At 44.0% G+C, this 19,614-nt stretch overlaps 1 protein-coding gene across 1 annotated transcript in view; it reads left to right on the forward strand.

The window, feature by feature from the left end:
- IQCK (IQ motif containing K) overlaps positions 1-19,614 on the forward strand; it is a 142,281-nt gene that overhangs the window by 34,268 nt on the left and 88,399 nt on the right. The window contains exons 5-6 of the mRNA XM_032242843.1: positions 11,977-12,029; positions 12,164-12,241. Coding sequence (XP_032098734.1) covers positions 11,977-12,029; positions 12,164-12,241 — 131 coding nt within the window. The remainder of the gene's footprint in view (positions 1-11,976; positions 12,030-12,163; positions 12,242-19,614) is intronic.

Raw genomic sequence — 19,614 nt, forward strand, 5'->3', positions numbered from 1 at the left:
CCTCCTGGGTTGAAACACTTCTCCTGTCTCAGCCTCCCAAGTAGCTGGGACTGCAGGTGCATGCCACCACGCCCCTGCTAATTTTTGTATCTTTTAGTAGAGATGGGGTTTCACCATATTGGTCAGGCTGGTCTTGAACTCCTGACCTTAGGCGATCCAACTGCCTTGGCCACTGCACCCTGCAGAGAATTTAATAAGATAATGCATTTAAAGCATTCAGCTAAATGCCTGGCACAGATACAATGAAAAATAGCAATTGAATAAGAACAAAATAAAATTGGAACAACTGGAAGACTGAAAATGAGGACAATCTGCGAGGAAGAGGTGGACCGGGACTGGCCATCTGCGGGAGTTGAACAGTAGAGGTGGTGTCAGAAGCGTGGAGGGCTGTGGCAGGTACGGTGATGAGGGTGGGGCTGCTGGAGTTAGGTGGGCTTGAATCTCTCCTCCAACTCTGCTAGCTCTGGGCCCCTAGGAAGTTTCCTGAAATGCTGTGAGCCTCAGTTTTCTTATCTGTTAAGTGGGGAGGTGATTAATTCATACTACCCACGGTGTCAAGCACAGTAATGGGAGCCACTGTTATTAAGAATTGTGCTTGGCCAAGCACAGTAGTTCACACCCCTTATCCCAGTACTTTGGGAGGCGAATGTAGGCAGATCACTTGAGGCCAGGAGTTGGAGACCAATCTGGGCAACAGCAAGACCCCATCTCTACAAAAAGTAGAAATTAGCCAGGGATAGTGCCATGTGCCTATAGTCCCAGCTGCTCGGGAGGCCGAGAAGAGAGGATTGCTTGAGCCAAGCGCTTGAGGCTGCAGTGAGCTACGATCACACCTCTGCACTCCAGCTTGGATGACCAAGTGAGACCCTGTCTCTAAAAACGATAAATAAATAAAAATAAATTTTAAAATTGTGCTTGAAGGAGGGAGGCAATTTGAACAAGGGCAAACCCAGAGGGAAGAGAGATGGGGTTCAGGTAGGCGGCAACAGAAAGAATAAATTCAGTTTTAGGCAGGAGTAGTGAGATGGATCAGGACATGCATGTCATCAAGCCTCTGCCAGAAGTGTCATCAGCCTTTGCCAGAAGCTTCCTTTTACACAGGGCATGGCATGCCTTCTCCAAGCGGAAAGCAGGCATTGAAGGGAGTGCTCCAGATCCCTTGGTTTCTCAGAGGCATGGCTTTGAAGCTAGGTGTGCAAATAATTTTGATCCTGAGATCAAAATGTGTGGGAGCAGAGTTAGTACAAAGACTTGCCCTCTCCTTATTGAATCCGCACTGACATTGACCTTTCTGATCTTCCGCTTATAGTTACGGCTGCCTTCCTGAGTGCCCCTGGGCTGGCCAGAGTCTACAAGAGTTGGAAGGGGAAAAGATTGTAAGGCAGGAAACCAACTGTGCAATTGTTAAAACAGAACTTCAGCAGTGTTTTTAGATTGAAGTCTGGTTAAAAGGCACACATGCCATTCCTGTTCTACCATAACCTGCGTTGTATTCCACTGGAACAAATTAAGTCTGAGACATGTAAATAGCATTATAAAGATTAAACCTCACAGTTAGGTTGATGTTCTTAAGCAATTCGGTGACATTCAGCCGTGCCTTTGGATTAGCTTAATTGGAACACGAGCGATCAGAATTTAATTAGAATTTAATTGACTGCTATATTAAACAGAGCCGGCTCAGTGGCTACATTGCAAACTTCACTTGGAAATTCTTTCTGATGCATCTCTAAAAATATGTTGAGCTCTCAGAGTAAAGTTAATCATTTTTACTGTAAGCAGTTTTTGATAAAAGGCTTATATCGTTAGCAGTAAAAAGTAGTGGAAACTCAAATGAGTTTGTTTGAGCTGGGGACTATTAAGTATGCAGAGCTAAGATTCTCTTATTTGCTGGAGTTAACTCTTTGCGGGCAGGTCCTGAATATGGCAGAAAACCCCATTCGAACTACCCTAAGTAGAAAGGGAGTTCTATTTTATTTTATTTTTATTTTTATTTTTACCCAACCTGTGAGTTCATCTTTCTTTCTTTCTTTATATATCATTTATTTTTTTTTAGACAGGGTCTCACTTTATCTCCCAAGCTGAAGTGCAGTGGCACGACCATAGCTCACTTCAGCCTCAATCTATCCCAGCTCAAACGATCCTCCCACTTCAGCCTCCTGAGTAGCTGGGACTACAGGCATGCATGCCACCATGCCTGGCTAGATTTTTTTATTTTTTGTAGAGATGGGGCTTCACCATGTTGGCCAGGCTGGTCTTGAACTCCTCGGCTCAAATGATCCGCTAGCCTCAGCCTTCCGAAGTGTTGGGATTATAGGCATGAGCCACCTCACCTGGCCCTTTTTAAAAATGTAGACGAGAGGCCCACAGGGAGATCTTCCAGCATAGCTTGATCTGGTGGCCCAGCTGATGTCTTCATGTCTTGTTCTCTCTCTTCCTCTCTTGACTGCTTCCTCTGGGTTGGTTCCACCCTCAGATGGGCCATGGCATCAGTCTATGTCTTATAAGGCTCAAATGTAGCAGAAAGAGGGAGAGAGAAAGTCTCTCCCAGAGTTTCTCTCTAATTGAGCCAACTCAGGTCAATTGCCTGAGTATTGGGCTAGGCATAGTGGCTCACGCCTGTAATCCCAGGCACTTTGAGAGGCCAAGGCAGAAGGATCACTTGAACACAGGAGTTCCAGACCAGCCTGGGCAACATAGCAAACCCTCTGTATCTATAAAACAAACAAACAAACAAACAAATTTTTGAAAATTAGCCGAGCATGGAGAGGCATGTACCTATAGTCCTAGCTACTCAGGAAGCTGAGGCAGGGGGATCCCTTGAGCCTAAGAATTCAAGGCTGCAGTGAACTATGATCATGCCATTGTACTCCAGCCTAGGTGACAGAGCAAGGTCCTGTCTCTGAAAATAAAATGAATAAATAAATAAAAGTACCTTCTTTGGAATAAGTCCTTGGAACTAGGGGAATTGTTATTTAGTGGCCTGTTAGGCAACGAAAGAGGCCCACCCAAAGCCCATAGTTTTTGTTGGGGAGAGATTCCTGAAAGGAACTCAGGGTGCTGTTACCGAAATAAGATGGAAGGGGTACTGGGCAGGTATCTTGGTCAGGATGCATTATGTTGCAGCTAGCAGAAAACTGGCTTAAATAATACAGAGGATTTATTGGCTCAGGAAATCAGAAGGCCCCAAGGTAGTGAGGGAAGGCCTCAGAGTTGGCTTGACTCAGGAACTCTGTGATATAACTGAGGATGACTTGATTCTCTCCTGCCTCTGGGCTTGGCCTCTAGCAGACTCAGCTTTATCCTGGGGCTGGCTTCCCTGGGACTGTCAAAACAGGTGCGACCCCCACCTCGGCCTTGTACCCACCTACTACATCAAACAGAAGGGGGACAACAAACTCTTTCAGGAAAGCAAAGGAAATTACTTCCCAGAAGTGCCAGCACATCTCCCCTGACATGTCATCGTTCTGAAACGGGTCACATGCCCATTCCTGATTCAGTGCCTCCCTGTGGCCAGGATAAATGTGGACCAGGTTGGCTCAGGTCTAGGTGGGGGGAGGTGGGATCATCTCACCTGCCTTATCAGGGTTGACATCTGGAGCTGAGACGGAGTTAACCGTCAGCACCTACTGTCAGTTACTATGCAGGTCAGGAGCTTCAGGGTGGTGGCTTTGGGGCATTTAATTAATAATCATACTGGGGCCAAGCCTTACTCATTTTCTTTATCTCGTGTTTAGCACAGGGCGTCCACACGGTAGGTAAATATTTGTTGAACAGAGTCAGACTGGAACAATGTACTTTGCTTAATTTGGAAAGAAATCAGTTTTGTGCATGAGTTTTGTGCATCGTTACGATGGCTGAAAATAAATTTTATGTCAGCTTTAAATATGGATTAAATGTGGAGTCCGGGTAGAGGCCATAAAACCGCCTCTTTTCCTATCCTATTCCATGCAATGTAAAATTTTCCCTTTCGGCTTTTGGTTGCTCATCAAATTCCATTACAGCCAAGACTATTGTAGACTAAAGCTGGTGTCAGGAAACTATTTCTAACTCCTGACAGGTTCTTTGGTGATCTCATGACACTAACATTTGCTACTGTGAATAATTCTGTAAAATGAACCCTTTTTTTCCCTTTTTACATTCTTTGCCCATCTCATAGTCATTCATTGTAGTTATTTTCCTTTTTATAATTAAATACCTAAGTATCCTGTAAGAAGTACAAGGGCTTTGGTCAGCAAGGGAAGAAACTCTATTTCCTGGTCTTGACCAATAAGGAAAATTAGTAATACCATCAGCTTTTGTTTGAAAACAATTTCTAAGGAGTGGAAAAAATAGATTCTGTTAGGAAAGGTGTGGTAGAATTATTTTAGCATGATTCCTTTTCAGCCAAAACACTTTTTGAAATGACCCTGTGGCCTGGGCTGGAGGTCTTGATCAATGCTATTAGTGCATTTTTTGAACTTCTCAGGACAAGTATTATTTTTCTCTAATGAAATGCCTTCTCAGTGGAAAAAAAAATGTGAATACCTGTTGGCAGTTTGCTATAAATATTTTGGCATCTGCTTAGAGGCCAAGTGTTTGCTTATTTCTAGGATCAGCGTTATGGATTAGTTTCATCATGTCTGGGAATTCTTGGGTATCTGGAAATGTATTGTGGAGACTACGTGGGGAAGGAGACTGTGATGTTCTGTGTGTATGCCACATCCACGGTCCTTAACTGCTGCTCTTTGTCCCTACTCTCTCCATGTCCCCATCACCCTGACTACAAGTGATTGAACCAGGAATATGGAGCAGACCCTTGGGCAGCCACTCTTAGAAGGCAAGTGACCATGAAATGGTCTACCCAGCAGGGATGGTTCTCTCTTGGGAGTATCTAGTCCTTTCAGAGTCTCCATCTGGGGAGCTGGGATGTCACACTACAGAGAGAACAGGCAGACCATAGCATAGGGAGAGCGGGACACCTAGAGACAACCTTAAAGGCAGAGGAAGGAGGACGGAGAATTAATTAGGAGACAACAACAGATAAAGCAGCAGCAAACAGTGAAAGGAGCCGTGGCCAAGGAGCTGAGCTCCACAGAACCGGAACCAGAACCAGAACCAGAACCGTTGTTGGACAACTGTAGCCTTGCCTGGGCCCTGAACAGTCACGAGCAATGGTCCAGTTCTTCCTGAGATCTGGCTCTGCCACCAGCCAGAGAGACTCTCATTTTCCCCACATTCTGAACAGTGAGAAATAAATGTTTGTTGTTTATAAGTCACCCAGTTTATGATATTTTTGTTATTGCCACCTGAATGGACTGAGACATGACGTAAATTGAGCATATTTCTATTCCTTGCAAGCCCAAAGAGTTTCAACCAACACAGTACCAGAGCCAGCCACACTTCAGACCCCTGAACTCAAAGCATGTGCTTTTGACTTTTCTGGGTGGAATTGTATGAGCCACCTGACACAGATTCAATTGCTTTCCAATGCTAGCTGCTTCTCTTCCAGCCTTCGGTCCTCCAGTGCGTCTCCTCTACGTGCATCCAGTATAAAAATTGGTACAAAATACTGTCTGGATTGGACCTCCATTAATTTCTGCCTTTTGGCTGAGCGCTGTGGCTCACCCCTGTAATCCCAGCACTTTGGGAGGCAGAGGTGGGTAGATCACTTGAGGCCAGCAGTTGGAGACCAGCCTGGGCAACATGGCAAAAACCCATGTCTACTAAAAACATAAACAGGAGCCAGGCCATGGTGGTGCATGCCTGTAATCTTAGCTACTCAGGAGGCTGAGGCATGAGAATTGCTTCAAACCAGGAGGTAGAGGTTACAGTGAGCGGAGACTGTGCCACTACACTCCAGCCTGGGCAACAGAGTGAGACTCGGTCTTTAAAAAAAAAAATCTGCATTTTCTCTTTTAGCGCTCTGGGTCTTTTATGATACTTTCTTCCCATTTCCCTTCTCCCCCAATTTTATTGTTTAAAGAAATTTAAGCAGTTAGATGAACTGACAGAATTTTGGAATGAATTCCCACATATCCACTGCCTTGATTCTAGAATTTCTATTTTGCTTCATTTGTGTTATCACATATCCATCCACAAACTCGTCAATCCATCCCTCTATTCATTCATCTTGGTTTTTGGGATGCATTTCAGAGTAAGTTGCAGACTTACGAGGACATAATGATGCCTTAACCCTTGACACCTAGTCTTTTTCCTTTTAATTATAGATTAAAATAATTTTTTAAAAAACCTTGTTAGAGGCTGCTTTAACTGTTCCCTCTGCTCTCCCAAACTTGAGCATTTTCACCCTTTAATGATCAAGGACTCAGTGTATTTGCCCACATTACATAAACCCTGGGTGCCCTCACTGTCTAAATCTCACTCTTTAATTTCCCTCTCTCCTACTTCCTCTCTTATTTCATCACTCACCACGACTTTTCATTTGCTTTTCCTTCTCTCTTTCAGCTCCTCAGCAGATAATTTTTAAACTAAACAACAGCTGAACAATATCCCCACTGTTCTGCATGTCTGAGTATGCACAGCACGTCCACGCTTGCCCAGAACAGCAGGAAAACACAATTTCTTCCATTTTATTTCTTTGCATCAAAAGTGATTAAATCTGTGTGCATGACCTTCATACATCAGACCATTTGGCTATTTTTAAAGTCTATTTATTAAAGTCAAGCCGCATTCTCTTTGCAGAAGAAATCTTTACCACTAAACGACGTGATAAATGCCAAGGGAACAATGCATTCTTTGTAGGGCAAGAGAGAGACGCTGCCATCCCACAATTGCCAGATTGTTTAAATTATTATATGGCAATTCATGCTAGTTACATATTTTCGTTGTTGTACAAGTATTTTCTTATTTTGGTTAAAGATGACTTTTTGAAGGGACTCCTATTCTTACAAGGCAGACTGGAAGACCCCATTACATGGTCTAGTGCATTCCATTTTGTTAATGCCAGCCAGCAGTGTTTCCATTTTTTTCATAAAGGGGTTTTAGCAATGAGGTAAAAGATTGCAGATAATCTCCAGTAACTCAGGCCCCACGATATTTTATTTACTAAAAACTCTAGAAAAGCTTTCAGTAAAAAGTGGAGTGCTTTTCTTTTTGGTGAAGCATCAATTCACAACAATCGTTTCAGCCTTATCTTGAATCATAAAGCTGAGTTGGCCATTTCAAAGCGGAGAGGAAAAAAGGGGGGAAAATGATGAAAACATTTTCATAGTAAAATATTGTGGGAAGAAAGTAAAGAGAAATTGTCCAGAATCACATTAGCACTCCCTACTTTTAAATAGCAGAATCTGTGTACATGAGTTTTTTCCTTGCTTTGATGCTTGAGAGTTGAATGGTGAATTCATTCATTCATTTATCCAACAGGAACTGCTCACCTGCTCTGTGCAGTGCAGTCTTTTTTAATTTAATTTTATTTTTTGTAATGAAGTCTCACTCCATCACCCAGGCTGGAGTGTGGTGGTGCAATCTCGGCCCATTGCAACCTCCGCCTCCCATGTTCAAGCGATTCTCCTGTCTCAGCTTCTGGAGTAGCTGAGATGACAGGTACGCACCACCGTACCCAGCTTTTTTTGTGTTTTTAATAGAGATGGGGTTTCACCATGTTGGCCAGGCTGATCTCAAACTCCTGACCTCCAGTGATCCACCAGCCTCGGCCTCCCAAAGTGCTGGGATTACAGGTGTGAGCCACCATACCCGGCCTCTGTGCCGTCGATTAAGGACTGGATATAAAGAAAAAAAGACATGTGGCTTGTCTCCACAGAGCTTATGATTCAATAGGGAAGGCAGACATGGCAGACCCATGTGACAGTCAAGGTGCTATGACAGAGAAGCACACAGAAAACTGGAGCAGAGCCCACCCTACACTGAAGAGGGTGAGACTGGGCAAAGTGGTCCATGTCTGTAATCCTAGCGCTTTGGAAGGCTGAGACAGGAGTATTGCTTGAGCCCAGGAGATTGAGACCAGCTTGGCCAACAGTGAGACCTCATCTTTACAAAAAGTTTTAAAAATATATTAACCAGGTGTGGTGGCACATGCCTGTAGTCCCAGCTACTCAAGAGGCTGAAGCAGGAGGATCACTTGAGCCCAGGAGTTTGAGACTAGGCTGGACAATACAGTGAGACCCCATCTCTACAAAAAGTTCTAAAAATATATTAGCCAGCTGTGGTGGCACATGTCTGTAGTCCCAGCTACTCAAGGGGCTAAGGCAGAAGGATTGCTTGAGCCCAGGAGTTTGAGGCTGCAGAGAGGTCATGCTACTGTACTCCAGCCTAGGTCACAGAGAGGCTCTGTCTCTAAAATTAAAAAAATAATAATAATTTTTAAGAAAGACAATGAGAATGCTCAGAAAGACTTCCTGGAGGCATCATGAAGGATACGTGATGGTTAACTGACTGGAGAAGATAGAAATAGTGCTTAAAATCTCTCTGTTGCAAATAATAGCCTAATGCAAACTGGCTTACGTGCAAAAGAGAATATACTGGTTCTTGTACCTGAAAGGTCCGGGGAATTTTGGCTTCAGTCATAGCTGGACCCAGGATCTAGTAGAGAATCATCAGGGGTCTGCCCAACAGCCTCTTCCTTCTTCCTTGCTAATAGAGCCCCAAATTTGTTCACCCTCAGTGGAGCTGCTTTGTCTTTCGGGAGGGACTAGGCTTAACGCATTACATTTGCAACAATCCTGTTTCCAACACAGTCAAATTCTGAGGTCCTGAGAGTTATACTTCAACATATGAATTTTGGGGTGATACAAGTTAACCCTTAACACTCTGCTTTTCCTTCCTCCATCACTCTAATCTCCTGCTGGTGTCTCCCGTTGGCTGGACCCATGTGGAAGGTATGTTACAGGAAAGGGCAGGCCCCAAGGGAGTTGTTGGATCTTGCACAAGAAAGAATTCAGGGCGAGTCTGTAAAGTGAAAGCCAAGTTTCTTAAGAAAGTAAAGAATAAAAGAATGGCTACTTCAGAGAGCAGCCCCGAGGGCTGCTGGTTGCCCATTTTTATGGTTATTTCTTGAGTATATGCTAAACAAGGGGTGGATTATTTATGGTGCTCCTTTTTAGACTATACAGGGTAACTTCCTGACATTGCCATGGTGTTTGTAAACTGTCATGGTGCCGGTGGGAGTGTAGTGGTGAGGACACTCAGAGGTCACTCATTGCCCTCGTTTTTGGCCAGCTTCTTTACTGCAACCTGTTTTATCTGCAAGGTCTTTATGACCCGGATCTTGCGCCGACCTCCTGTCTCATCCTGTGACTTAGAATGCCTTAACCGTCTGGGAATGCAGCCTAGTAGCTCTCAGCCTCATCTTATCCAGTCCCTATTCAAGATGGAGCTGTTCTAGTTCACACGCCTCTGACATTTCCAATAAGGTCACATTCTGAAGGGCTTATACTTCACCATATGAATTTTGGGATGAGAAAATTCAACCCCTAACTCTCTGCCTTTCCCTCCCCCATCTCTCTGATCTCCTTCTAGTACCTCCCATAGGATGGACCCATCTGGAGGGTACAAGAGCCTGATTGATGTGAACTATGAAAAGCAGCTTCCTGAGACACAGAGCAGGGGAGGGAGGATGGATCTGGAGGGGCAAAGAGGATTCCCAGGACACTCTGTAGCATCTTTCTTCCTGGGAAGGATCTCTCCACACCTCCAGCCTGACTTGGTTCTTAGCTCCTGCTATTTTAAAAGGAGACAGAGATTTTATCACCCGATTTCCATAACAATTCTCTAAAAGAAGTTAGTTGACTGGTATTCTTTGGGTTACAAGAAGAAACTTTCAATGGAAATCGAAGACAGGCTATCTGGCGCTCTGCCCCATTGGCAGGCTCAGCATGTCTTCTCCCCATTACTCTGCGATGTCTTTTCCCTTGTAGCTTACCAAGTATCTGTCCCTTAGGAGCTGGATCCAGTTGCCTGTATTGAAAACTCAAGAACAGTGGTAGTAAAACCAATGAAGTTGATTTCTCCTTACACATTTAGATGTCCAGAGTAGGGCAGGCCCAAGCTGATGCAATGGCTAAGGAAGTCAGCAAAGACACAGGCTCTTTCTATCCCCTGCTTCACCATCCTCAGCACACGGCTTTGGCCGTCATGGCTAAAAGGGGCTGTTGGATTTCCAGTCCCACATCTGTGTTTCATTCAGCCTGGAATACGTGAAAGGAAACTTCAAGGAAGAAGGGGCAGCAGAAATCAGGAAAGCGTGATTTTTTAGAGGTCCCTGTTTGTATCTCACCAGGCAGAACTGTGTGACATAGCTGTCCCTTACTACATGGGAGCCTGGGGGATGTAGATTTTTGGCTGAGCTGATTGCCATTTGGAAGCAATCAGGCTTCTATTAATAAGGTTGAAGTGGAGAGTGATCTTGGGTGGAGAGCTAGCAGGGTCAGCCTCACTGCTGGTGGTACCTGTGTATGGGCGTCTCATTGGAAGGTAGCACTCAGACCAGAAGGACTGCCGTTTGGAGGATTTGAGTAGATTTGGGGTAAAGCAATATATATATACAATTACTCATAAAAGAGAAGCACAGTCTAGATTTAAATAACAAAATCCTTCGATTCCAAAAGTATGTAATAAGCCCCAATATGAGCACTGGTTTTTATTAGTACCTGACCTTAGAAAATATGCTTACTGAAAGAGAACTAAAGAAATGTCTTTAGAATTCTTTGCCCAAGTTACTGTTTGTTGATGTTCTTATAAATCTCATAAAGGATTCATGCATATTTCATCTAACACAAGCAATCAGTTAACCTCCTTTCCTTTGTCCTACTCAGACATGTGGCCAAAGTGAGAATATACAGTGGACCCCTAAACAATATGATGCCAAACCCTGTGCAGTCAGAACTCCACTTATAACTGTGGCCTTGCACAATGGCTCACACCTGTAATCCCAGCACTTTGGGAGGCCGAGACAGGGCAGACTGCTTGAGCTTAGGAGTTCAAGACCAACCTGGGGAACATGATGAAACCCCATCTCCAAAAAAAAAAATACAAAAAATTTGCCAGGCATGGTGGTATGTGCCTGTAGTCCCAGGTACTGGGGAGGCTGAGGTGGGAGGATCGCTTGAGCCTGGGAGGCTTCTGCAGTGAGCCTAGATCACGCCACTGCACTCCACCCTGGACGATAGAATGAGGCTGTGTCACAAAAAGAAAGCAAGAAAATCCACAAAGAGCTTTTGACTTTCCGAAAACTTAACTACCGACAGCCTACTGTTGACTGGATGCCTTACCAGTAACACAAATTTTGTATATGTATTATATACTGTATTCTTTTAGGCAAGTTAGTGAAAGAAAATTTATTAAGAAAACCATAAAAAAAAAAATACATTTACTAGTCATTAAGTGGAAGTGGATCATCATAAAGGTCTTCTTCCTTCAGGCTTAGTAGGCCAAGAAGGAGGAGGAAGAGGAAGGATTGGTTTTGCTGCCTCAGGGGTGGCAGAGGTGGAAGATGTAGACGGGGCAGGAGAGGCAGGCACACTTGGTATCAAGTTTTAATGAAAAGACGTCATATATGAGGAACGAGACCCTTAATCACCCTTAAGCATCTAAGACCACCTCCCCCTTGACCTCTACACTGCATTTCAATAGGGGAAGTAAAGGCTGGCAGACCAGGCGCCACCTTGAATCGCCCTCCTATAGACTGCAGGCAAGGTATGGAGGAGTCTTCCCAGAAGGCAGTTTGTGCCTAAACAAGATCAAACCCCCTCTTAAGTCACATACCCCACGCCTGCCTCATGGATCAAGACTCTTTCACATGTAATTTCTAGAGTTTTAAGCCTTTAAAAAGGCAGATTTTCTTTGTTAGGAGAGCTTGGCTGTTAGGCAACTATGCTGCTGCTGCTCCCGGCTGAATAAATTACCTCTTCCTTCCCAGTTCCGTGTTTGAGAGGTTTGTTTTGCAGCCTACAAGTAGACGTACAGTTCAAACTCATGTGGTTTAAGGCTCAACTGTAACTTAATGATCTCTTCTCTCTTTAGAGGAAAAGAACCAAATTCATTGCCTGTGATTTCCTGACCGAGTGGTTATACAAGTAAGTTGTTCATGCCTGACTATTCAGTGATCCTAAGAATCGAATCATGTGAATTTGCAAGCAGAATGGCAACAACCGACTTGAATTCTTGCTTTTTGTTTTCTTGTCAATGAAACACATGGCATCGTGACCAGCCAAAATCCAAAGAGGGCAGGGGAGCCATTCACAGAATTCTTCTCCATTCCATTTGTGAAGGAGTGGCTAGAGCAACAGTAAGTATGGCACGAGGCTTTGAATAATTTATTCCTAATTTAAGACTGTGTTAATAATAGTTTTCTTCAGTCCGAGAGAACTAACTGATGTGATCCATCCAGGACTCTGGGCCATCGTATTTGTGACTCTTGTCTCTAGTTATTCTTAGCCTAGGCTAACCTTATCCTAATCATGCCAGTAACTTCATTCAAGAAGCTCACCAGAAATAAAGTAGAAAACTTAAAAAACAGGCCGGGCGCGGTGGCTCAAGCCTGTAATCCCAGCACTTTGGGAGGCCGAGGCGGGTGGATCATGAGGTCAAGAGATCGAGACCATCCTGGTCAACATGGTGAAACCCCGTCTCTACTAAAAATACAAAAAATTAGCTGGGCATTGTGGCGCGTGCCTGTAATCCCAGCTACTCAGGAGGCTGAGGCAGGAGAATGGCCTGAACCCAGGAGACGGACGGAGGTTGCGGTGAGCCGAGATCGCGCCATTGCACTCCAGCCTGGGTAACAAGAGCGAAACACCATATCTCAAAAAAAAAAAAAAAAAGGAAAAAAAAAAAAAGAAAACTTAAAAAACAATCTTATCCTAAGTAATTGATCCCTCCATTCCCTTCACTTTTTTTCTCTCTCTGAAGGTCACTATGTCTCAGGAAATATGACTAAGCTTTTTAAAATACTTAGAAAATACTAAGAAAGCTTCAATAATAAGTTGTCTGCATCAATTCTCCATCTATAATATTAGAACATGACAGATAAAATTAAAACTCTTTGACCATTTGAATGTGGGTTTCCTCCCCACATTGAGGTAATCAGTTCAGTCTACAGTGCAGCCTTACAGACCTCTTAGTTATTTCACTATATAAAATTAGTTTATATCTGGCCGGGCACAACAGCTTATGCCTTTAATCCCAGCATTTTGGGAGGCCAAGGTGGGTGGATCACTTGAGGTCAGAAGTTCGAGACCAGCCTGGCCAACATGATGAAATCCCTGTCTCTATTAAAAATAACAAAACTTAGCTGGGCGTGGTAGCATGTGGCTGTAATTCCAGCTACTTGAGAGGGTGAGGCAGGAGAATCGCTTGAATCTCAGAGGTGGAGATTGTAGTGAGCCGAGATTGTGCCACTGCACTCCAGCCTGGGGGACAGGGCGAGACTCTGTCTCAAAAAAAAAAAAAAATTTAGACTCTCGGCTCTCACTTGTCACATATTTTGCTTAAATCTGCCCTCTTTGAGAATGGCAAGATGAATAGACCCCTGGCTAACTTTTGCAATTTTGAGAATTAAAAAACTCCATATATTACCAGTTTTTTTTTTTTAATCTGAGATTACATATTGAAAGGACAGCAACGTCAGAAAACCTTGTTTCTTATTTAGCTTTTGAACCTGTGGCTGATTTTATCTGCTATGAAATGTACAGCCCAAAATGTATTGATTTGCATGTATTTTTCTAAGATAAGTTTCTTTTAGTATCATTCTCCAAGTTGCTGCTTTGCCTTGAAAATAACACATTTTTCCATGTGTAATAATCTATGAAAAATAATCTTAAAAATGAGAAAACTTCTCTAATAAGAATCCTCTAGGATATTTATTATACAAATATCTTAATTTTAAATGGCTGCTGACAGTCACAGGCAGCTCATATAAATATACTGTAAAGCAGTAGCGGTCATTTCAGCTGGACTCCACAGGAACAGAAACACAAGAGCTGTTACTTTAACTGGCCTTTGTATCCTCTACATCCATGACCTTTCAACGAGATGCCCAGATGCATGATAAAAATTAAAGTGATATTCATCTATTTGATTTCATGAGGGTCCCTTGAACACCTACCCAGTTCAACTGCACAGAACTTGGCGCTGTGGAAAAAACAGAGATGAATAAAGTATGGCCCTGGCCCTTGGGGTGAGGACGGCGTGTTTACGACTTGCTGTAGTTTCTGTAGTGAGTGTTGTAATACAAATGTTAACAAAGCATTGAAGGGAAGTGGGGAAGCATGAGACCGTCCACGTGCCCTTCCTGGTGGGCCTGGAGCCAGCCCAGCTGGGGCAGCGGCCAAGCTGGTTGGTGCTCAGATTTGGCCCAAGGCAAGAACTGAAACCCTACATTCTTCCTGTCTCAAGCAGGAATAGTCAGAGAAGCAAGTATGAACCAAAGTTCTTAAGGAGAGCAAGACCGGAGCCGGGAAATAATATCCAATCCGAGGATGAGGTTGTCTCATCCTCGGCACTCCACTGACATTTAGGACTGGATAATTCTTTGCTGCAAGGAGCTGACCTGTGCATTGCAGGATGTTTTGCAGCATCTCTGGCCTCCACCTACTAGATGCCAGTAGCACCCTCCTACAGTTGTGACGATCAGGAATATCTCCAGACACTGAAGTATGTCTCCAAGGAGAGTGAGGCAAATTGCCTCTGGTTGAGAACCTCTGATTTAGTTCAGTAGTTTCAAAACTTTAACTTTACCCAACACTTTGGGAGGCCGAGGTGGCCAGATCACTTGAGGTCAGGACTTCGAGACCAGCCTGGCCAAGGCAGTAAAACCCCATCTCCACTAAAAATACGAAAATTAGCCAGGTGTGGTGGCATGTGCCTGTAATCCCAGCTACAGTTAGTGCTCGACTTACGACCATGATTGGTTCCGACGGACGGGTCGTAACACGATTTGGTCGTAAGTTGAGCAGGCTATATGTACAGTACTGTGAAATGATGTTATAAAAATCTTTAAGTCATATTTTATCATAATTTTCTTTCATTATTGTTATATATCATAATTTTCTTTGTTCATTTTATGCCATTTGTATCATCTTTACACCATTTTGTTTCTTATTTTTACATTCGTCAGGTTTAAGTAAAACACTGCATTACCGGTACAACTGGTTTAATATTTGCAAAACATAAAAAAATTACAAAATACAGGTGCATACAAAAATACAAAATACAGGTGTAAAAAATACCATAGGGAACATTTTGCCAATTGCAAAACATATCAAAATATATAAACATGTACGAAACATTTTATTGGCCGCTGGTGCTTGGCTGCGGATCGTTGACGTCGTCATCTGAGGCAGCAGTTGGGGTTACCGGAGTTGGTTTTTTCATAAACATGGTGAGCTTTGTCTAAATTGTATGTTTCTTTCTTCATAAATTTCACGATACGGATGAAACACATCGTGCGCCATCCGTTCAATCCTTGCAAATCGTTCGATGTTTGGGTCCATTGCTTCGAAATGTATAAGTTTATTGGGAGGGGTTTGATGAAAAATATCCAAGACACAAAACACAAATTGCTGTACCGAGTCTGGGATAACAGTTGAAATGGTGCACGCGGAGATGGTAGTGCTGCTGGAAGCTGGTCCGCACTGTCGTACGCCCAGCTGGGCAAAGGTTGTGCTGCCAGACGCGGAGCAGTCGTGGCTAGCAATTGTGGTCGTAAAGTTGCATGGTCGTAAGTTGCATAGGTCGTAAGTCGATCAATACCTGTACTCAGGAGGCTGAGGTCGAAGAATCGCTTGAACCCAGGAGGCAGAGGTTGCAGCAAGCCGAGATGGTGAAACAGAAAGTTCTCTTGCCCCTCTTGCCCGGGGCAGTGCAACAGGGGCAGTGCCTGGCTTCTTCAGTGGACGGTGCATACAGACAGGCAGGCTCTGAGGCTCTGACCCCACTGCAGTGTCTAGAGGTGAATGTTCACAGCTGAAGCACCAGTGGGGGTATATTATTAGGTAATCTCTTAGTTTGCCATCTATAGGTGGCTTGTGTTAACCAGCTCAATTAGACCCTCTACCTTGTCACAAGGACAGATTTCCATATCGCAGGTTCTGGATTCTTGCCTTCGTGTACCAGAAGAATCAGATCACACACGGGCTTCAAGAATGAGTGCAAAGTTTTATTGAGTGGAAGTAGCTCTCAGCCCATGAAAGAGCCAGAAAGGAGATGGTTTTCCCCACAGAGTTGGGCTGTTCGGGGGCCTCCCTCAGCTCTACTCCAACTAACAGCCCTGGCCTGACTCCGCCTTGTCCTGGCAGGTGCTGGTGCCCATCAGCATGCTCTTCTGCTGATGTGCTCCTCTCAACATCCTCTCAATGAGCTGCTGCTTGCATCTTCTTCCACTGATGTGCTTCTCTCAAAGTCTGGCTGCCTGTGTGTCTGCTCACTAGGGTCTCAGGATTTTATAGGCCCAGGATGGGGGTGTGGCAAGCCACGGTAGTCTTGGGAAATGCAACATTTGGGCAGGAAATGCCTGTTCTCATCTAGGTCTGTGAGGGTGGAGCCCTAGCCAGGGACCATGCCCACATCTACACAGCACTTCCCTTCCCCCTTCCATATCATTTAAAGGGACCACGCTCTTCCCTTCCCAGCACTCCTGTATCAATGGTGCCACTGCACTCCAGCCTGGGTGACAGAGTGAGATTCCATCTCAATAAATAAATAAATAAATATTCACCCAAGGACCTTTGGGAAAATATTGGTACCTAACTTCATCCAGATCAATTAATTCATAACCTTCAGGCATAGCCTGGGCATTGACATTGTTTTTTTGCTTTTTTTTTTTTTTTTTTTTTTAAGCTTCATAGGTAATTCTAATATATAGCCAGGAGCTTATCCATCCATAGGACAGAATAAAGTACTGCATCCAGGAACTAAAAAATAGTATAACTGAGCCATTGCTTCACTAACTGCTTTGATACATGCCATCTCATTTCCTCTTCACAGCACTAGGATGTAGATCTAAAGCTGAGAGCCTACAGCTGGGAAGTCGACCATGAAGTGAGATGGGTCTTGGGCAAATAAGGTGATTACTGGGGCACGAGTAGTATGGATGGACATTTTGAGTAGGGCTTAAAGGTACAGACTGGAGGAAGATGACTTTCAAGGGGGAGACTCTGTCAAGGCTTTTTAAAGGAAGTGAAATGTAAACTACAGTAGTACTTCAGGCAGTGTTGAATTAAGAGCCTGAGCTTTTGGGATGGATAAACCAGTATTTAAATCACTACTGTCTGGATGCAGTGGCTCATGCCTGTAATCCCAGCACTTTGGGAGGCTGAGGCAGGCAGATCACCTGAAGTCAGGAGTTTGAGACTAGCCTGACCAACATGGCAAAACCCTGTCTCTACTAGAAATACAAAAATTAGCTGGGCATGGTGGCGTGCATCTGTAATCCCAGCTACTTGGGAGGCTGAGGCAGGAGAATTTCTTGAACCCAGGAGGCAGAGTTTGCAGTGAGCTGAGATTGCACCACTGCACTCCAGCCTGGATGACAGAGTGGACTCTCTCAAAAATAAAAAATAAAAAACAAAAAATCTCTTATCGCTTACTGATCCTATGACCTTGGGCAAGTGTTTATTTATCTATTACTATGTAACAAATTGCCTCAAAACCCAGTGGCTTAAAGCCACAAATGTTTATTATCGCATAGTTTCTCTGGGTCAGGAATTTGGTAGCAGCTTAGCTGGGTGGTTGTGGTTCAGAGTCTCCCATGAGACTATAATTAAGATGTCACAGGGGGTGCAGTCATCGGAAGGCTCAACTGGGGCTGGAGGTTCTGCTTTTAAGATGGTGCACAAACATGGTACTGATTGTTGTTTGGAGGCCTTAAATTTTCCCCATCTGGGTCTTTCCATGGGCTGCTTGAGTATCCTCATGACATGGTGACTGGCCTCCTTCAGAATAAAAGATTTGGGCACAAGAAGGAAGCATGGTACGTACGTTTTATGACCTAGTCTTGTAAGTCAAAAATCTCTATTTCCATCACATTATATTAGAAGCAGGTCACCAAGTGCCACATTTGAGGTTTAATAACTAAGCTCTACTTTAAGAAGGGAGGAATATCAAAGACTGTGTGGACATACTTGAAACGCATCACAGTGCTTCTGTCTCTAAGCATCCAGTTCTTTATTGGTAAATGTGGTGGTTGTAAAGATGCAGTGAAATGATACAGCTACAAATGGGGTCGTGAACAAGCCCAACCTATAGTAACATTGTGGCTTACTAAATGCTGAATAGTAGCTTAATGCCACTGGTGGACATTGTGACATTCCAGGCCAAAGACCCAAAGATGGGAGAAGAGACAAGCTTTGGTCCAGTCGCAGGAAACCAGCATTGCTAGCTCCTAGAGTGTGTGAGGATGTAGGGATGAGATGTCAGCTATGGCTAGAAGGCAATTAGGGGGTAGATTATGGCTTTCAGTAAAAGAAGCTTGGGCATCATTCCATAAGCAAGAGATCATTCAGAGGCTTTTGCGCAGAGGTAAAATGGGATTAGGCTGTTTTGGAAAGATAATTCCTGAGACAGTGCAGGGGACATGAGAGACTGGGGAGAGCCTGGAGTCGGGGCCGCAAGTTTCAAGACTATATTTACAGCCGTAAGGTGTTGAGTGAGGACTGTGTGAGTGGAAAACAGGGGACATGGGATGGGTAGCATGGATGGATGACACAGGATAAAATTAGGGGAAGAGAAGGGGTATGCCTGAAAAGGTGAGATTTGCTTCTGGGTATGTGGGAGGCCATAATGGAAGCCAAGAGACCCAGCCAGAAGAAAAGCGCAAGGGTAAAGTGATGATTCCTGTCTGGGGTACATTGAAATGAAGGTGCTTCTAGGATATCCATGCTGGAAACATTGGCCTAAAGGTTAGAAGTATGATAGGGAGAGAAACGTTGGTTTGCGAATTAACAGCCCCATATTGAATGTATGGATTAAATCAAGAGGGATAAGGGCTGAACTGAGAGGTAGCCCAGAGTTGTTGGTTCCAGAAGTTGAATGAATGGCACTTACTCTTAGTCATGTGGTTGGAGGTGTAACCGTGACTTGTCTTGAAACTGTGTTTGCAAAGCAAGTCATTGTTTCAACTTAGAGCCTATGTTGATTTCAAATGATTAGCAGGGAGAAATAGGGGTGTGTTTATTTTCTATTGCTGCTGTCACAAATCACCCCAGGATTGGTAGCTTTAAAACAACATAGATTTATTACCATACCATTCTGGAGGTCCAACGTTTGACTTGGATTTCACTGGGCTAAAATCAAGGTGTTTGCAGAGCCTAATTCTTTTCTGGAGTTTCTAAGGGAGAAATGTTTCCCTGCCTTTTCCAGCTTCTAGAAACCGCCTGCATTCCTTGGCTAGTGGCTCCTGCATTCATCTTCAAAGCCAACAATGTTGCATCTCTCTGATCCTCTTTCTTAGTCATATCTCTATGACTCTCTTTTTTTTTTTCCGGGATGGGGGGCGGGGTGGGGTGACAGGGTCTCACTCTGTCGCCCAGGCTGGAGTACAGTTGTGAAATTTCAGCTCACTGCAACCTCTGCCTCCCATGTTCAAGTGATTCTCCTGCCTCACCCTCCCAAGTAGCTGGGATTACAGGCATGCACCACCGTTCCTGACTAATTTTTGTATTT

This window comes from Sapajus apella, unplaced genomic scaffold, assembly GCF_009761245.1.
Source record: "Sapajus apella isolate SASKATOON/1434 unplaced genomic scaffold, GSC_monkey_1.0 scaffold51, whole genome shotgun sequence".
NCBI lineage: Eukaryota > Metazoa > Chordata > Mammalia > Primates > Cebidae > Sapajus > Sapajus apella.